Raw genomic sequence first — 17764 nt, 5'->3', positions numbered from 1 at the left:
ACAACTTTTACTGTACATTGTTGTTCTTTTTTGAAGTAAATGTTAAAATTGATTTGGTTGGCTGCTCTTATGATAAACAGATGTTCGCTCAAGATGCATAAGTTTGGTGAAAAACAGTCCTACATAGAAAGCTCCTACTTACGCAGACTGGTGTGTCAAAAAGGTGTTTACGTTGAACCACACAATATGATGTTCTACAAATAGTTTAACAGTCTCAAAACAAGTACACTTACATTAAGCTGCTGTGCGAGTAGCTACAACTTCTTACGAAAGAATGATCCTATATGTAAATTAGGAGTTGCTTGCCCTCTCATACTTTGAAAGAGTTGTTAATCATACCAATAACAGATTGCTCACTCATTGACTATGATGAGCAGGTTAAATCACGCCCAACACATAAATTAAGATCTAGCCAACTTGTATGACTATTGGAGCCTCAAAAGAATCACTCGTATTGTGTAAGGTGGGCTATTTGCTAGAGACAAAAGAATCACTCGTATTGTGTAAGGTGGGCTATTTGCTAGAGATGTTTTCGTACAGATCAGAATTGATTAAGAAAAACTAAAGTTTCTTGCTGCATCCATCTTCTTGTGATCTAACAAATATACAACAACATTTTAGATTGTTCTCTTGTCTTATGACCCTTGCCTCAGTACTGAGAACGTTGAGGGCCTGTCCACCATCTGTTACCTAACATGAATTGAAACAAACCTTAGCTATGTGCTGGCACACACTCATCACTGAATTTATTTTCTGTTATATCGTAGATTTCACATTACGGTTTGTCTACGCTCCGCATTCTGGTTTGTAATTGATTTTGAAACTCTGTGAAAAGATTTGGTTTTTTCCATTTTCAAGCATCCCTGAGTACAGTTTTATTTCAACACAAGGGAAGACAATTACTCAGGTTCCTTTTAACGAGAATGTGCTTTTACAACAAAAGGCGGAGACCCTTTTTATTTGATTAGTTGCGGTAGCGTTTAGGCTAATCCATAACGCCTGCATCCAAATTCCGAAAATATTTGATGTAAGGAAGGAAATCTTAGTGCTGACTTATTTCTGAGCTATTACGCCAGTCAGGATAAAAACAAACCGAAATTAGGTACTCTTCAAAAAAACCTCAAAGTAACCTGCTTATCTCTGAGATGTAATTCAAAGTCGATTGTTTTAAATTATACATGTTTACAAGTGCCTTCCGCATTTCATGCTCAGCAATCAACTTGGTATCAAAATGTAAATTCAACACACTCACAGATGCTCGTAAGCTGTGAACATCACCTTGGCATAATTAACAATAGTGTGTAGCTAGTGAAGATGAAGAGATCAGAGGTAGCTGGATAGCTTTAAATTATAGAAGTAATATTATCCAGTTTCAGCTGGAATATTGATTTGGGAATGATACTTGTTGATACCAAAAGATTGAATACGTGAAAAAAGCTTCAAGTAGGTAAATTAGAATAATCCTGATGGAAAAAGCCTACAGCACCCGGTATTCCCAGGCGGTCACCCATCCAAGTATTAACCGGGCTCAACGTTGCTTAGCTTCAGTAATCGGACGAGAACTGGTGTTCTCAACGTGATATGGCCGTAGACACTCGTGAGACACTCAACACACTCTATTAAAGCAGTGTTGTTATAATGTTCACCAACCGTGACGAGATTGTCCAATGGGCATTCACTTTGATATTTCTGTGTTTTTCATTATCATCTGTTGAAGCATCGAGGGCGTATAGTACGTTGAAAATACCAGTTCTCGTTCGATCACTGAAGCTAAGCAATAATAATGGAGGAGGACAAAACACAAATACGGTTACATTTGGACTCCTCGACAAACATCATTACAAACAACATTACAAACATCCTCGACCAGACTGAGGATAATTGCTCTGAAAGCTTTTCTAAATCAAACAATTCTGAGTGTAAGTAAAGATTATTTAGCCTTTTATTTGTTGGTGTTTGTAATTCATTATGGTGTTGGTACAATCACAGTAAGACTACAAATTAATGTGTCAACCGTAAGCAGCCACAAAAAAGGTTATCTAGGGTTAGTGTTTTTGTGCAGAACAAGTTTCTGTAACTGTGAGAGGATTAGATTAAATTAATTAGGCCTATATGTGTCAGTTTGTAATAAATAAATTAAATCATTCATTATCATATTGCCAAAGGGAAATGTTTTGTTATAATAATTATGTTGGATTTAATAATCATATAAGTTATAATTATATAATTTTTGCAGCGATTATAATATTAGTATAGAAATGTATTTCTTTATGTGTGTTTCCTTTGAATGAAATACTTCAATGGTTCTATGGTTCTATGTGTAATGGTTAGCGCCTGGACCTTTAGTTCAATTTCTCCCAAGACCGATTTTTACCGCTGACAAAGGGGCACTTCTGCCCTACAAAAATCAGACTGTTGCTATAGAGCAAAATTGAAACAACAACTCAATCAATGGAGATGGGCACTACTATAGTTTCTCATTGAAATTTGTTTTGACAGTAACACGCTGTTGCAATAATGAGCCCAAGTATCAAAGTTCACAAGTAGTATTGAGATAGCAAGGCCTATTACTGTCTGTAGGTAATTATCTAATAATCAACAAGAATATGCCAGTGATTTGTTTTCAAGTGTCTGAAAGCTCTATTTTTTTCAGAAAATCAAATATGACAATTATCCTGTCAATACTCACAAGCCCTAGCAAAATAACAGTACGCTTGTATACTTAGTAGCCCTATTAGTTATTGCCTTTCTAGGTTCAATAAGTTTGAGTCTGCGAGGGGTGTTGTGACAGCTCCTTCTGTTGGCAGGGGCTGAATAAACTCTTCTCTCAGGGCTTTATGGTTTCCTGGTTTTCCACCTTTTTGGGTAAATTGTACCTGCTGGGTGTTTCCTTCTTGATGAGTTGCTCCTCTGCAGGCTGTTTTTTGCAAGCTCCTCTGGATTATATATATTAGCCCTCGGGTAAAGCTAGGCCCTGGCTTTGACATTTCCGACGAGTGTTGCAACTCTATTTTGACGGATCACTATAAAAGGTCCTTTTTTCCTTGCTCCTTGTTATTTAGTTTTTAAAAAGATGGCAGACTTCTATTGTCACAATTGGATTGTTGTAGGGGTGTGTACTGTTGCGGCAATAGCGTCTGTTCTCATTGCCACGAGGCTTTAGTTGCGGAGGCCATGTCGCATTGACGACACGACATTTACCGGCCTGAATGTCGGGCTGCTAGTGATTGCGGAGGAAAATGGCCCCTCTTTGTTGGCTGTTCTATACTTAGTGCATATCTGCTTTTCTAGAAGTAAAATATCCTATTTATATCTATTTTTAATTGTTATGTGTTTCTATCAGTACTTCTTATATTAATTGATTAATTATATTAATTGGTTATCAACTTATCATATCTGTTTCATATCATTCTAGTCGCTGAATTATGTCTTGTAGCTTTGGCCTCTTATGATTATGCCAGGAGACGTACCAAATTTCGCGATACCCACCCCTATCATGGTACAACCCTACATGCTCTGAGGGTATGTTGGAGTACCCTACAGGGTGCCATTGATTACTTGTTGGTGAATGACACCGTGCAGCCTCTGTTGGCTCGTGAACTGAATTGTTACCGATCATAGTCCGGCACAATGGGACTGGCTATTGTAAGTATTTCGTGTGTTATCCATTTTTCTTTATCTATTCCTTCATCATTTTTGTGTGTTTTGTATCTGATTGTCATTCCAGTCACTGTCCTCTGCCTGTTTTATTACTCTCATTCTCTTATTGACTATGATTCAGTAAGTTTGTTAATCATATTATTAAATAGCTTGAGATTTAAATGATGTTTTAAGGGATTTGAAATTTACTAACTCCAAAAATGCTAGAATTTATCGTCTTTAATATAGAGAAGAAATAAGAGGAGTAGTATATAACATTGCATTGGCAATAATGAGTTCCAAAAAATGTTTGATTTCAACTTGTATCTGATTCAAGCATTCTAATTTTACTAAATAACTTACACCCAATGTTTTTCAGTGTAATATTTGTAGAGTTTTAAATTTGAGTGATATACAGTGGTATATTGTATAAACAAAACTTTGTTTATTGCATTTGACTTAAAACTTTCAAATTATTTTTTTTTTCTGTGACATGCAGCTTCAGAGAGCATACAAAAGACAACAGCAGCAGAATGGCCAGCTACAAAGTAAAATAATGAGAATCTTTAATGCTGCCCAGTCAGAGGCTCTAGAAAGGTAGTGTAAAGTATAGACATGGGTTGTTAAACTGTATTCGATTGCCTAGACCCTTTGCATTATTCTTATCTACTTTAATTACATGGCCAAACAATAGAGTGATGTTTGCTAGTTGTAAGGTTGCACCAGGCATTACGACTGCTTTTTGTGATTCCCTATAGTGGCTCTGAAAGAAATGACCGGGCTAGCTAATTGCTGTTTGAATAAATGCAATGTAATATATTTTGTGGCAAAAATTACAATCAATGCTTTATAGCTTACTGGTTTGGTAATTAATCTTTATTACTTAGGAAATAAAAAACTTACTATCGATTGCAAAGTTGTGAAAACATTTTTCTGTTTGTACACTTTCTCTTGTTTGAAAGTGAATTTATTTTTAGGAAGTCAACAAAGGGCATGCCCTGGTCAGATAAAATTATACAGAAGGCAATGCACTTAAAGTTTAGGTGAGGATCAGGCTGCAGGGCTCTACTGGACCAAGGTCTTTCTTTCCCTGGTAAAAGGACACTCAGTAGAAGACTAGTTACAATACAGTTTAATCATACAGCAAATTCATCAGAGGCAAACAATTTTGCTACGATTGCTTAATCCGTGATCATAGATCCACAGACTGTAAAAATCTTGCCACCTGCAACCGATGCCAGGAAAAACATCCAACTGCCCTCCATAAGATGAGGACAGCACCTAATTCTCAATCAAGCAAAAATCAGTCAAACACAAATTCTCCCAACAACCCATCCCAAACAAAATCTGAAAAGCCAGATACAAAACCTCAAGGCAACAAACCTGAATCACAAAACCCTCAAAACAAGCCCGGTGATCAATGACTAGATGGTAGTAAACAAACTTACACAGGCAATACAAACCAGCGCAACCTTGCTGTCGAAAACGTGTTATGGGTAATATATGTTTGAGTTTCTACTCAGCAAAGCCCTAAAATAGAATGTTTGGTTTATGCGATGATTGATTCCATGTCTGATACGACATATATAACTCATGAAACAATAGCAAAACTGAATGCTGATACAATAAAAACTAAAATTGACCTTACAACTACAACCTCTAACAAATTAGAGCTTGAAAGTAATCTTGTAACTGGTTTGAATGTTCGAGCCTACAGAGGCACAGAACAACACTCACTACCCTCTTGCTACTCACACCATACACTACCTATCGACAGCAAGCAAATTCTAACCAAAAACAAGCTGCAAATGTGGCCCCATTTACTGTGTGTAGCAGATGAGTTATCTGACAACTATCATGACATACCTGTAGGATTACTCATTGGCAACATTTTCATGGAGGCATATCGGCCTCAACAAATTCTGACTACAAATAACAAAGATGAACTATTTGCAATCAAAACTACTTTTGGTTAGAAGGTCATGGGCAAACTGAACGCAAAAGGTGCAACATATGCCACATTAGTAAATCAACCAATGTCAAAAGGCAGAGAGCTTGTGACTTATCAGTGTTTAACAAAATCAAATAAAGAGCTTTCCAAGCTCATCAATATGTACAATGCAGACTTTTCTGACTTACACGATGACACACCAAGTCTATCAAGACAGACAGTTCTTAGACATCATGAAAACAAAAACTACCATGAAAAATAAAAGAGTTACTAAGCCTCTACCATTCTAGACTAAACCACCACATATTGACACAAAGTCTGCAGCACTTCATCGATTTCATCTTCCTGAAAAGAAATTCAAGAAGGATTCCAACTATAAGACACAATATCACCAATTCATGACTGACATTATTTCAAAGGGTGAAGCAGTTGGAGCACCTCATGAGTCCAGTGACTTCTGGTACATTCCTCATTTTGGTGTATTTCATCCTCGAAAACCTGATCGTATCTGTGTTGTCTTTGACTGTGCGCCAAGGTAGGAAGAGTTAGGCTCAACAATTTTCTACTTCAAGGTCCTGAACATATAAATGGCCTCCAGGGTATACTTCTACAATTTTGCAAGCACCCTGTAGCCTTCATGAGAGACATTGAACAAATGTTCTACCAATTTAAGGTGACACCAGAGCACCAGGACTACCTCCGATTCATATGATAGGATGAAGGTTGGAGGCTAGTAACTTACAGGATGACTGGTCATCTGTTCGGTTCTAGGTCTTCACCGGCATGTGCCACATATGGTCTCAGGTTCCTAGCTGATCAATACAATGCATTAGCACCCAATCATTCATCATCTCATCACTTCATTCATCGAAACTTCTGCATGTATGTCCATGATGGTCTCACAAGTGTACCCAGTGAGGCAGAAGCCATCTCTCTCATCAAACAAACCAGGTTACTCTGTAAAACTGGAAAGCTGAGACTACACAAAATAGCTTCTAACAGTAGAGCAGTTATGTCAAAACTACCAAGGAGTGAGTGTGCTAGCACACTAGCTAGCCTAGATCTCACCTCCGATCCACTACCGCAAGAACGATCTCTTTGTGTGATATGGGACACCGAGCAAGATCAGTTCACATTCCATCATGATTCTTCAACCAAGCTAGACACATGAAGAGGTGTCTTGTCTACAGTGGCCTCTGTGTTTGACCCTTTGGGGCTGATAGCTTCCTTCACACTTCCAGAAAGAATCATTCTTCAGGAGTCCTGTCGCAATAATTCTGAATGGGACACTCCACTCAAGCAATCACTTCTCAACAATGGCCTGCTTGGAAATCTGATTTAACCAACGTCAATCAAATCACCATACCTCGTTGCATCACCCCTCATGACTTTGGCTCCACTGAATCTGCCCAGTTGCACACATTCACCGATGCCAGCACTGCTGGACATGGTTACTGCACAATACCTACGACTGGTCAGTTCAACCAGGAAAGTGCATGCAGCACTTCTCTCAGGCAAGGCCAAGGTTGCACCAATGAAACAGGTGACAGTTCCTAGATTAGAACTTCAAGTGGCATCTGGTGCTGTTAGGGCTGTCAACAAATATCTCAAGGAATTAGATATTCCAAACATCACATCTCACTTTTACATAAGACTGTCAAATATTGAAAACTGGAAACATGTTCCAACCATCAAAAACCCAGCAGATCTTAGTTCCAGAGGTGCCAGTGTTAAGGAACTTAGTTCATCTGATTGGTTCACCGAACCTCAATTTCTCTGGACTGAACCCATGATTTTGTCTCCACAGCCTCAGGTGTACATCAATCCTGATGATGAGGAAGTAAAACAATCATTAACCACATTTACAGCACAGCGAAACCTTTTCTTTTTTGACCAACGTCTACAAGTGTTCTCTGATTGGAAAAGAGTCATCAGAGCAATCGTCACAATTCAGAGACATATGAAGCAGCCACACAGTTTTCATGATGCAGAGCAGGTCATCCTAAAACAAATTCAATCTGAATACTTCTTTGAAGAAATTGCCCTGCTCAAGGCCAATCACTCTCTCAAAAAGTCTAGCAGGTTGATCAAGCTAGATTCCTTTTTAGATTAGAGAGGCTTCTGCGCATTGGTGGGAGGCTTCAGCAATGCACAGAACTGTCTTGTAATGAAAAACAACCAATCATCATACCTAAATTTGCTCATGCCACTACATCACTGATTTGTCACCAGTATACACTCTCGGCTCATCATGGTCGAGAACCCACTCTAGCTTGCATCAGATCCCATGGTCTATGGATAGTAAATGCAAAATCTGAGGTATTCAAAACCATCCAAAACTGTGTAAAGTGTAAAAAAATACGTGGTAAACCTACAATTCCTCAGATGGAAACTCTTCCATTTGAATGGGTTGAAGAAGCCGCACCTTTTACCCACTGGGGTATTGATCGATTCGGTCCATTTGTTGTCAAGGATGGCCGCAAGGAAAGAAAAGCTTATGAACTCATGATCACCTGTCTATTTTCCAGAGCTGTTCATATCGAACTTCTGGAAAACATGACTTCTGATTCATTCATTAATGCTCTCTGCAATCTCATCTCCATTCATGGATCAGTGTCCACTATACGCTGTGATCAAGGCACAAACTTCATTGGAGCCTTCAACGACTTAGTAAAGAATCTAGAAGGTTCATTGAGCTCTTCACACCCCCACATAAAATTCATTTTTAACCCACCACATTCAAGTCATGTGGGAGGTGTGTGGGAACGACTCATACGATCTGCCAGAACCATTCTCAGAAGACTGGGCCAGAAACATGGTGGTAGATTAAGCAGCTCACAACTAAGAACCCTGTTCTATGAAGTGATGGCTGTTATAAATAGGAGACCTCTAGGAAGTGTTTCTATGATCAACTTTCATTAACACCTAACCTACTCATAACAATGAAATCCCAGCTGACATTGCCTCCTCCAGCTAGCTCTACTGATGTTGATGTCTACTCACGCAAGCGCTGGCGGGTAGTTCAGGAAATAGCTAACCAATTTTGGTACAGATGGCGCATTGAGTATCTACATACCCTACAAGTAAGACAGAAATGGCCTAACAAAACCCAAGAGGTGTCAGTGGGTGACATTTTTCATGTAATAGAAGAGAGAGGTTTTTGCAATGATTGGTCCATGGCACTTATCATCGGACTAAACAGGTCTCATGATGGTATAGTGAGATCCCTGCAACTCATGATTGGCTCCCGCAATTACCCTAAAGCTATGGCACACCAGCTCGTTAGACCATTAAGCAAAATTATAGTTCTAGTTAAATCTTCTAAATGAATTGTAAAACTTTATCCTAAAATTTTAAGTGGGAGTGTATCATTAGGCTGATAGAGCAGCATGATTATATTTGCTAAAAATAACCAGTTTCGTAAACTTGTTTGTTGTCACATTGCTGCCAACTTATTCATAGCATTGTGCACAAACTACACTGTCTATTCATCTCATTTTCATACAACACATACATCATAGTAACAAATTGCCTCACTCAACAACGGAACAAAATGAAATCCCTGCAGCCTTTGTTTCATTATTATTACAATATTGATGCCTTTTTTAATTTTTGACAAACATCTGATTCACTCATTCCAAGTGATATAAATTGCTTTGGAGTAACAGAAAACCTTCATTTATACTTCAGACCTGTACAACGTTACTACTGTTTCATTCACTGATATATACAATGCAGTTATAAATTAACTCTCTCTTGGAAAGAAAGGATAGAGGTATGTTTTTACTCAATCACTATTTTACATCAATATCGTTCTTTCAGGCAAACTTGAATTAATCAATTTCTGCCACGTTCATACACACATGTATTATTTTATGTATAAGCCTGTTTTCAACATACTTGATCATATATTATTGCATTTTATATCAAACTATTTTACACAACTTATGTCTGATTTCCATATTTTAATCATTTTATAACACATTGTAGTTTCACGGTGTTTATAGTGTAATAAATAAACTACACTTGAAGCATCAGTTGTTACCTTCTACTCAATAACCAAGGGAGACGTTACAGATTATAATTTGCTGAAGCTGCTTTTGTAATAAAACCAGTTTTATTTTGTATTGTTCCAGCTTTATAATGTTTGTTTTTACAGCTATTTGTTCAAAATGTTTATAATTTATTGCATCTTTAGAATGTATGGTAATTAATAGGAGCTAGAGAGAGAGTTTACAATGTAGATGTTCGTTTATTGCTTGTTAACTATATAATGATCTTGTTTACTAAAAGACATAATTCATCACACTTGACGTTGTGGTCACTGCTGTCAGACTGCAAGTGACATAATGGAGACATATCAGTTGCTGACAATAATAACTATTGCTAGAATACAACAGTTTACTTCTTGCTTTCCTCTTTGCTTCAAACTTCATCTTTAGCAGTCTGTTTATTCGAATGCTCCTCTATTTATAAGATGTTTTTGTAGAGCTAATAGAGCAATCTTCTCTGGTGTAAAAGTGAGGCTCGAATCCGAGTTTTTGCAGATAACAGTTGACTTTTCCATTTAGACCAGGGATCTGCAACCTTTTCCACTCGAAGATCCATTTGTACCCGTTTTCACAAGAAAGAACCCAGTGAGAGCCACACTCGTATCTGGCACACACCGGTCACCAAATTTATTTTCTGATATATCATAGGTTCTGCATGATTACTTGTTGATATTAAGAGAGTGAGTATATAAAAAAGCTTCAGGAATGTGAATTAGAATAATCCTGACGGAAAAAGTCTACAGCACCCGGTATTCCCAGGCAGTCACCCATACAAGTACTAATCAGGCTCGACATTGCTTAGCTTCAGTGATCGGACAAAACATCTTCTACTTAATTGACTGTGAGACTTTTAGTGATGGTGGTACATCTATCAAATTTATGATATAGTATACAAGTACACAAAATGTACATGTTACAAAAAATATGTTCCAAAAAATATGCAATGTACAATATCCAATTTACAAATATTTTGCATATTTAGTAGTGAGACCAAAAACTCAGTTTTCAGATACAGATGAAGACGCACATCTAAAAAAAGACACAAAATATGCATAAAGATACAGAACACAAAAATGTAACATTTTAATTACTAAGGTAAATATAGCGAATTTACAATATTTAAACATAGACATGAACAAAGCAAATGTACAATATTGAAATGCCGAAATTACAGAGCTTTTCATACCAGATCAAGCATAGCCATAGATTTCGTATCCATGTGTGTGTGTAAGATTTTCCTACAGCTAACTTAGTCTTCTTTTACAATAAACGTGAAGCTCAAGTCGTAGGAATTTCCCAAGGATAAGTTCTAGCGTGTTGTGCTTACAGGCTGCTCCTGTTTCAAAGCTCTCATGTGTCAACTTCTTCCGCAAAAAGTCAAAGCAGTATACCTGCTTAGACAGGCTTCCGTCTTCTATTTCCTATAGTGATCAACTTCACTTTGTTCTGGACTTCTTTAAAAAATGGAAATGGTCTCCAGATACTTGAGGATGTTGAACTTTGAGCATTCCAGCATTTCTACTTGCCATCAATTCAAACCATTGGTTAAACATAGCCACAAATGCAGAGGTAGCCTTAGCTGTAGGAATGAGCTCTGAAGGCATAATATCTTGCTCAGCCAGTGAGGTTAACCCACAAGCCACGCTGTTGGAAATGGCATGGTTAGCGCTAGAGACCTTCATCTTATCGAAGTGAGAAGTGACCAAAAGTTCCTTAAAAGCTTTGGAAGAAGCTTTAGAACACTTTTCTCATGTAGTTCGGCTAGTTTATTGATGGGTTTAGGAACTAATAACTTGACCAGTAAAAAATAATGTCATTTTTAACCAGAGCTGACTTCAATTTCTTGACAATGTGTGGAACATCAGCTAAAAGTAAAGTTTCTTTTGACTCACTACAGGATGGGCGCATGAAGCGGCTGTTTTGGTTTGTGTGATAACTACTCCGAATGTCCTCCACATTGCTCTATTAGCACTACCCATGTCCAAAGTGACTGAGATTACATGTAGGCCAATTTCATGTGCTCTCTTTGTAACTGATATAATATTGTTGAAGACCTGCTTCTTCATACTATCATCTGTAACATAGCAAATCGATTTTATCAGCTTATCTGGCAAAAGATAAAAAATGCATTACATCCATTAATTAATGAAACAATATATTTAGATTTTAATATGATAAATTTATTTCGTCACAATACAGTATGAAAGTTGTTTTGCAAAACTTTGTTTTCTTCTTACATAAAACTTCCAAAGCTGTAATCAGAAATCTATTGACAACCATGTCATGTATGGTCTAGAGGGACAATCAACTGTTATTTGCAAGGACTCAGGTTCTATCCTCACTTTTACACCAGTGAAGATTGCTCTGTTAGCTCTATAAAAACATCTTATAAATAGAGGAGCATTCGTGCCCTGAAGAAACTGCTAAAGATGAAGTTTGAAGCAGAGAGGAAAGCAAGAAGTAAACTGTTGTATTCTAGCAATAGTTATTATTGTCAGCAACTGATGTCTCCAGTATGTCACCAGCAGTCTGACAGCAGTGACCACAAGGTCAAGTGTGATGAATTATGTCTTTTAGTAAACAAGATCATTATATAGTTAACAAGCAATAAATGAACATCCAAACTGTCAACGCTCTCTCTAGCTCCTATTACAGTACATTCTAAAGATACAATAAATTATAAACATTTTGAACAAATAGCTGTAAAAGCAATTATTATAAAACTGGAACAATACAAAATAAAACTGGTTTTATTACAAAAAAGCAGCTTCAGTGAATTATAACTTCCATCTTTCACGTAAATCAGAGAGCATAAAAACTAATGCCTTAGTAGCTGGGATATGAGGATGATCAGGCAAATTGACATAACCAACAATTGACCCTGATGCCCTCTCATACTCTAGAACAGTTTTAATGCTCATCTCAACTAGCGTGAGACAAGAAGTTCTGTTTCCATCATCTATTGCATCTACCTGTCAAACATTTGCTTGGTTATGTACCATCAAGCTATTCACTCATCAAAATAATATCATCCTGAGCTCCTGCTAAACATGATATGATATGTTATGATATGGTATGATAGCAATCGATATTTTGCCAAATTATCTCTGAGACTCCAGAATGTGTTACATAAAACAAACAATAAGCTAATATTTATCTTCATCATGCTGAAAACATCTGACAGTATGCCTGGAGTAAACTGTATTGTAACTAGTCTTCTACTGAGTGTCCTTTCACTGGGGAAAGGGAGACCTTGGTCCAGTAGAGCCCCGTAGTCTGATCCACACTTAAACTTTAAGTGCATAGCCTTCTGTACAGTTTTATCTGGCCAGGGAATGCCCTTTGTTGACTTACTAAAAAATAAATTCACTTTCAAACGTGAGAAAGTGTACAAACAGAAAAATGTTTTCACAACTTTGCAATCAATAGTAAGTTTTTTATTTCTTAAGTAATAAAGATTTATTATCAAACCAGTAAGCTATAAAGCATTGATTGTATTTTTTGCCACAAAATATATTACATTGTGTCTATCTAAACAGCAATTAACTAGCCCTATCACTTCTTTCAGAGCCGCTATAGGGTATCACAAAAAGCAGTCGTAATACCTGGTGCAACTTTACAAGTAGCAACAATCACTCTATCGTTTGGCCATGTAATTAAAGTAGAAAAGAATAATGCAAAGGGCCTAGGCAATCGAATACAGTTTAACAACCTATGTCTATACTTTACACTACCTTTCTAGAACCTGGTCAGCATTAAAGGTTTTCATTATTTTACTTTGTAGCTGGTCATTCTGCTGCTGTTGTCTTTTTTATGCTCTCTGAAGCTGCATGTCACAGAAAAAAAATAATTTGAAGGTTTGCAAGGCGAATGCAATAATACAACATACCAACATACAACATACCACTGTATATCACTCAAATTTAAAACTACAAATAGTACACTGAAAAACATTGGGTGTAAATTATTAAATAAAATTAGATTGCTTGAATCAGATACAAGTTGAAATCAAACATTTTCTCTAACTAATTATTGCCAATGCAATGTTATATACTACTCCTCTCATCTCTTCTCTATATTAAAAACGATGAATTCTAGCATTGTTGGAGTTTGTAAATTTCAAATCCCTTAAAATATCATTTAAATCTCAAGCTATTTAATAATATGATTAACAAACTTACTGAATCATAGTCACTTTTAAGGCTGTCATGAGAACTATGGCTAGTAGTTGTGTCATGAGAACTATGGCTAGTAGTTGTGTCATGAGAACTGCTGAAAGTAATTGACTCTTGTAGGTGGCTGTCACTGTTGTACTAGAAGAGACGTCTACAAAGCAACTTATAACATAGACCACAAATATCTTATTGATGTTATCGCACTCATAGCATTACGTGAGGCTATGACATGTTAATCCCAACTATGTACATCGTCGATACAATGCCATCAAAATTTAGTGAATATAATAAATAATTAACTACTAGAAAATACTTACTCATAGATATGTAACTATAGTCGATATGCAGGGTTACAGATGTACTCCTACTTTCATCACCAGCTGCAAGCACTTGTTCTGTAATGACAACAGCTACAGGCACTTGTTCTATAATGAAAACAGCTGCAGGCACTTGTTCTGTAATGACAACAGCTACAGGCACTTGTTCTGTAATGACAACAGCTACAGGCACTTGTTCTGTAATGACAACAGCTACAGGCACTTGTTCTGTAATGACAACAGCTGCAAGCACTTGTTCTGTAATGACAACAGCTGCAGGCACTTGTTCTGTAATGACAACAGCTACAGGCACTTGTTCTGTAATGACAACAGCTACAGGCACTTGTTCTGTAATGACAACAGCTGCAAGCACTTGTTCTGTAATGACAACAGCTACAGGCACTTGTTCTGTAATGACAACAGCTACAGACACTTGTTCTGTAATGACAACAGCTACAGGCACTTGTTCTGTAATGACAACAGCTGCAGGCACTTGTTCTATAATGAAAACAGCTGCAGGCACTTGTTCTGTAATGACAACAGCTACAGGCACTTGTTCTGTAATGACAACAGCTGCAGGCACTTGTTCTGTAATGACAACAGCTACAGGCATTTGTTCTGTAATGACAACAGCTGCAAGCACTTGTTCTGTAATGACAACAGCTGCAGGCACTTGTTCTGTAATGACAACAGCTACAGGCACTTGTTCTGTAATGACAACAGCTACAGGCACTTGTTCTGTAATGACAACAGCTGCAAGCACTTGTTCTGTAATGACAACAGCTGCAGGCACTTGTTCTGTAATGACAACAGCTACAGGCACTTGTTCTGTAATGACAACAGCTACAGGCACTTGTTCTGTAATGACAACAGCTACAGACACTTGTTCTGTAATGACAACAGCTACAGGCACTTGTTCTGTAATGACAACAGCTGCAGGCACTTGTTCTATAATGAAAACAGCTGCAGGCACTTGTTCTGTAATGACAACAGCTACAGGCACTTGTTCTGTAATGACAACAGCTGCAGGCACTTGTTCTGTAATGACAACAGCTACAGGCACTTGTTCTGTAATGACAACAGCTACAGACACTTGTTCTGTAATGACAACATATAAATAAGGCCACTTAAAACTTATACCTATAAATTCAACTAGTAAAGAGGGTAAAATTACCACTTGGATATTTCAATATTGCAAAAGGCCTAACGTTCTCATCTTGTCATTCAACAGCTTCATCATGCTACAGCAAATTAAACTAAGTAGGAACAATGTTATTATAATTACCTGATGAATTTGTCTAATCAAAGTGTGCTCTTCTCTTTGGCTGCAATTTTGCAGGTGCAACAATAAACACTGTAGGAACTGCCTCTTTCTTCAAGATCTTTACCCTCTCACTTCTGAATAGCAGTTATCAGTAAAGTGCAGCTGAAATAAAAATCAAATCAGAGATATACATATTAAGTAACAATAACAGAAGTAATACTTACATATTTTCATAACAATAGACTTACCTAGAAAAGTTCACACAAATGTGCTGAAAATATAACACTACACAAAGATGATAAACCTAACCAACCCACAAAAACCCACAAGTTCTAAGTTAAAATTAATGATAATTGAAAACGCGCTGATGCACAACCAGCCTTTGGAAGAAAAATTTCTTGGTTGGTGGTGCATGCATGATGTATTATTAAACTCCCTTCCTTTTTTCACTGCCCATAAAAATTGAATTTTGAAAGTTAATGTGTGATCATCTACATTAACAGCAAACTCAGATCCATAACTAACCCTGGGCCTTCATCTGGATCATTGCAACAGTCTTATTATAAAACTCATGATTGAAGTGATTTCCAAAGTTACTACTACTATACAATTTGTGTACAACAATGACTAATCATATATGTCTAGCTCAAAATCCATATGATGTGAATCTTGGTAATTAATCTAAAAAAAGTGAAACTCTGTTGAAAAGGACAAAGTAGTGATGTATCATAAAATTGTATTGCTTATACTGAGGCTGCAAGCCTACTTTTTGCGATCAGGACCAACATAAATTCTCATCAACTTTGTTCCATCATGTGAAGCTCCAGCGCGAACAGGCAGGCTGTACACTTAAACAATAGAAGTTAACCTATTGCAGTAATTTTACTTCCGCAATTAGAAGTGAAGCTTTATATAAAACGATGTTTACACGATTGTCTAAACTCTTCTATGTTTCACTCAGGCCAAAACAAACACATGACAAAAAGTGAGGATAGTCACCACTCAGGTATGTCAAGGAGGAATGTGTAGTTATTAAAGTAGCTACTCCATGCACAACAGAATAGACATTGTAGGATGATAATTATAAACATAATACATATATTTTTTAACATAGTCAAAAGTTGCCTTTACAGGAAAAAGCAATTAAGATAGTCAATAGGGGCGATTGTATTGTACAACTAATAGTATGAACGAGTTGGCTGGGCAGTGGCTGCCCACCCGAATTGTGACTAAACTGTCAACAAGTTGCTGATAGATGTCTTCGATACCATCATCCGTATTGGCTGCCTGTAACCTACGGCCACTGACACCAGAAAGTAGTCGGTCTGAAATAGGAGAATGACAGCGACTGGAATGCCAATCAAATACAGAACACAACAAATGATGAAAGAATAGATAAAGAAAAATGGATAACACACGAAATACTTACAATGGCCAGTCCCATTGTGCCGGACTATGATCGGTAACAATTCAGCTCGACTGGCCAACAGAGGCTGCAGGGTGTCAGTCACCAACAAGTAGTCAATGGCACCCTGTAGGGTACTCCAGAATACCCTCAGAGCATGTAGGGTTGTACCGTGATAAGGGTGGGTATCGCGAAAATTGGTACGTCTCCTGGCATAAACATGAGAGGCCACAAGCTACAAGACATAATTGAGTGACTGGAATGATATAAAAGTCAGATGATAACCAATTAATATAATTAATCAATTAATATAAGAAGTACTGATAGAAACACAAAACAATTAAAAATGGATGTACATAGGATATTTTGCTTCTAGAAAAGCAGAGAGTTGCACTAAGTATAGAACAGCCAACAAAGAGGGGCCATGCTCCTCCGCAACCACTATCGGAATAGCAGCCCGACATTCAGGCCGGTAAATGTCGTGTCGTCAATGCGACATGGCCTCCGCAACTAGAGCCTCGTAGCAACGAGAACAGACGCTATTGCCGCAGCAGTACACCCCTACAACAATACAAATGTGACAATTGAAGCCTGCCATCTTTTTAAAAAATAAATCGGAAGGAGCAAGGAAAAAAGGACCTTTTATAGTGAACCGTCAAAATAGAGTTGTAACACTCGTCGGAAATGTCTAAGCCAGAGCCTAGCTTTACCCGAGGGCTAATATATATAATCTGTATAACTATAATATATATATAACTGTCACTACACGCCTCGCAGACTCAAACTTATTGAACCTAGTAGAAAAGCAATAACTATTAGGGTTACTAAGTATACAAGCATATTGTTATTTTTGCTAGGGCTTGTGAGTATTGACAGGATAATTGTCATATTTGATTTTCTGAAAAAAACAGAGCTTTCAGACACTTGAAAACAAATCACTGGCATATTCTTGCTGATTATA

General features: G+C 37.3%; 3 protein-coding genes, 1 long non-coding RNA gene and 1 other non-coding gene across 7 annotated transcripts in view; 3 read left to right on the top strand and 2 right to left on the bottom strand.

The window, feature by feature from the left end:
- The window catches only part of LOC137408417 (uncharacterized), a 32739-nt gene extending 28184 nt beyond the window's left edge, over positions 1-4555 (top strand). For 2 of the 3 annotated variants that reach the window (XR_010980081.1, XR_010980082.1), the window contains 2 exons: positions 3437-3645; positions 4139-4555. This is a non-coding gene — a long non-coding RNA (uncharacterized lncRNA). Of the gene's footprint in view, positions 1-1854; positions 1920-3436; positions 3646-4138 lie in introns of those variants that run through there. The other variant, XR_010980083.1, reaches the window with a different exon arrangement.
- On the bottom strand, positions 1475-1593 carry LOC137409207 (5S ribosomal RNA). Its single transcript, XR_010980443.1, has one exon. It is a non-coding gene; the product is annotated as a 5S ribosomal RNA (ribosomal RNA).
- Positions 4556-7019: 2464 nt separating the features above from the next.
- On the top strand, positions 7020-7703 carry LOC137407943 (uncharacterized). The gene has a single exon (XM_068094329.1). It carries the CDS (start codon positions 7020-7022, stop codon positions 7701-7703), a length of 684 nt encoding a protein of 227 aa, XP_067950430.1.
- Positions 7704-7975: 272 nt separating this feature from the next.
- Positions 7976-8512, top strand: LOC137407942 (uncharacterized). Its single transcript, XM_068094328.1, has one exon. The coding sequence runs from the start codon at positions 7976-7978 to the stop codon at positions 8510-8512; it is 537 nt and encodes a 178-aa protein (XP_067950429.1).
- A 5307-nt stretch (positions 8513-13819) lies between these two features.
- On the bottom strand, positions 13820-15945 carry LOC137407941 (titin-like). The gene is made up of 3 exons (XM_068094327.1): positions 15924-15945; positions 14135-15232; positions 13820-13968 (listed from the first exon to the last, which is right to left on the bottom strand). The coding sequence occupies exons 1-3, from the start codon at positions 15943-15945 to the stop codon at positions 13820-13822; spliced, it is 1269 nt and encodes a 422-aa protein (XP_067950428.1).
- Positions 15946-17764: the final 1819 nt, after the last annotated feature.

The sequence above is a fragment of the Watersipora subatra genome, chromosome 11 (genome assembly GCF_963576615.1).
Source record: "Watersipora subatra chromosome 11, tzWatSuba1.1, whole genome shotgun sequence".
Lineage (NCBI taxonomy): Eukaryota > Metazoa > Bryozoa > Gymnolaemata > Cheilostomatida > Watersiporidae > Watersipora > Watersipora subatra.
Note: the sequence above shows the minus strand (reverse complement) of the source record. Positions and strands in the feature narration are given on the sequence as shown.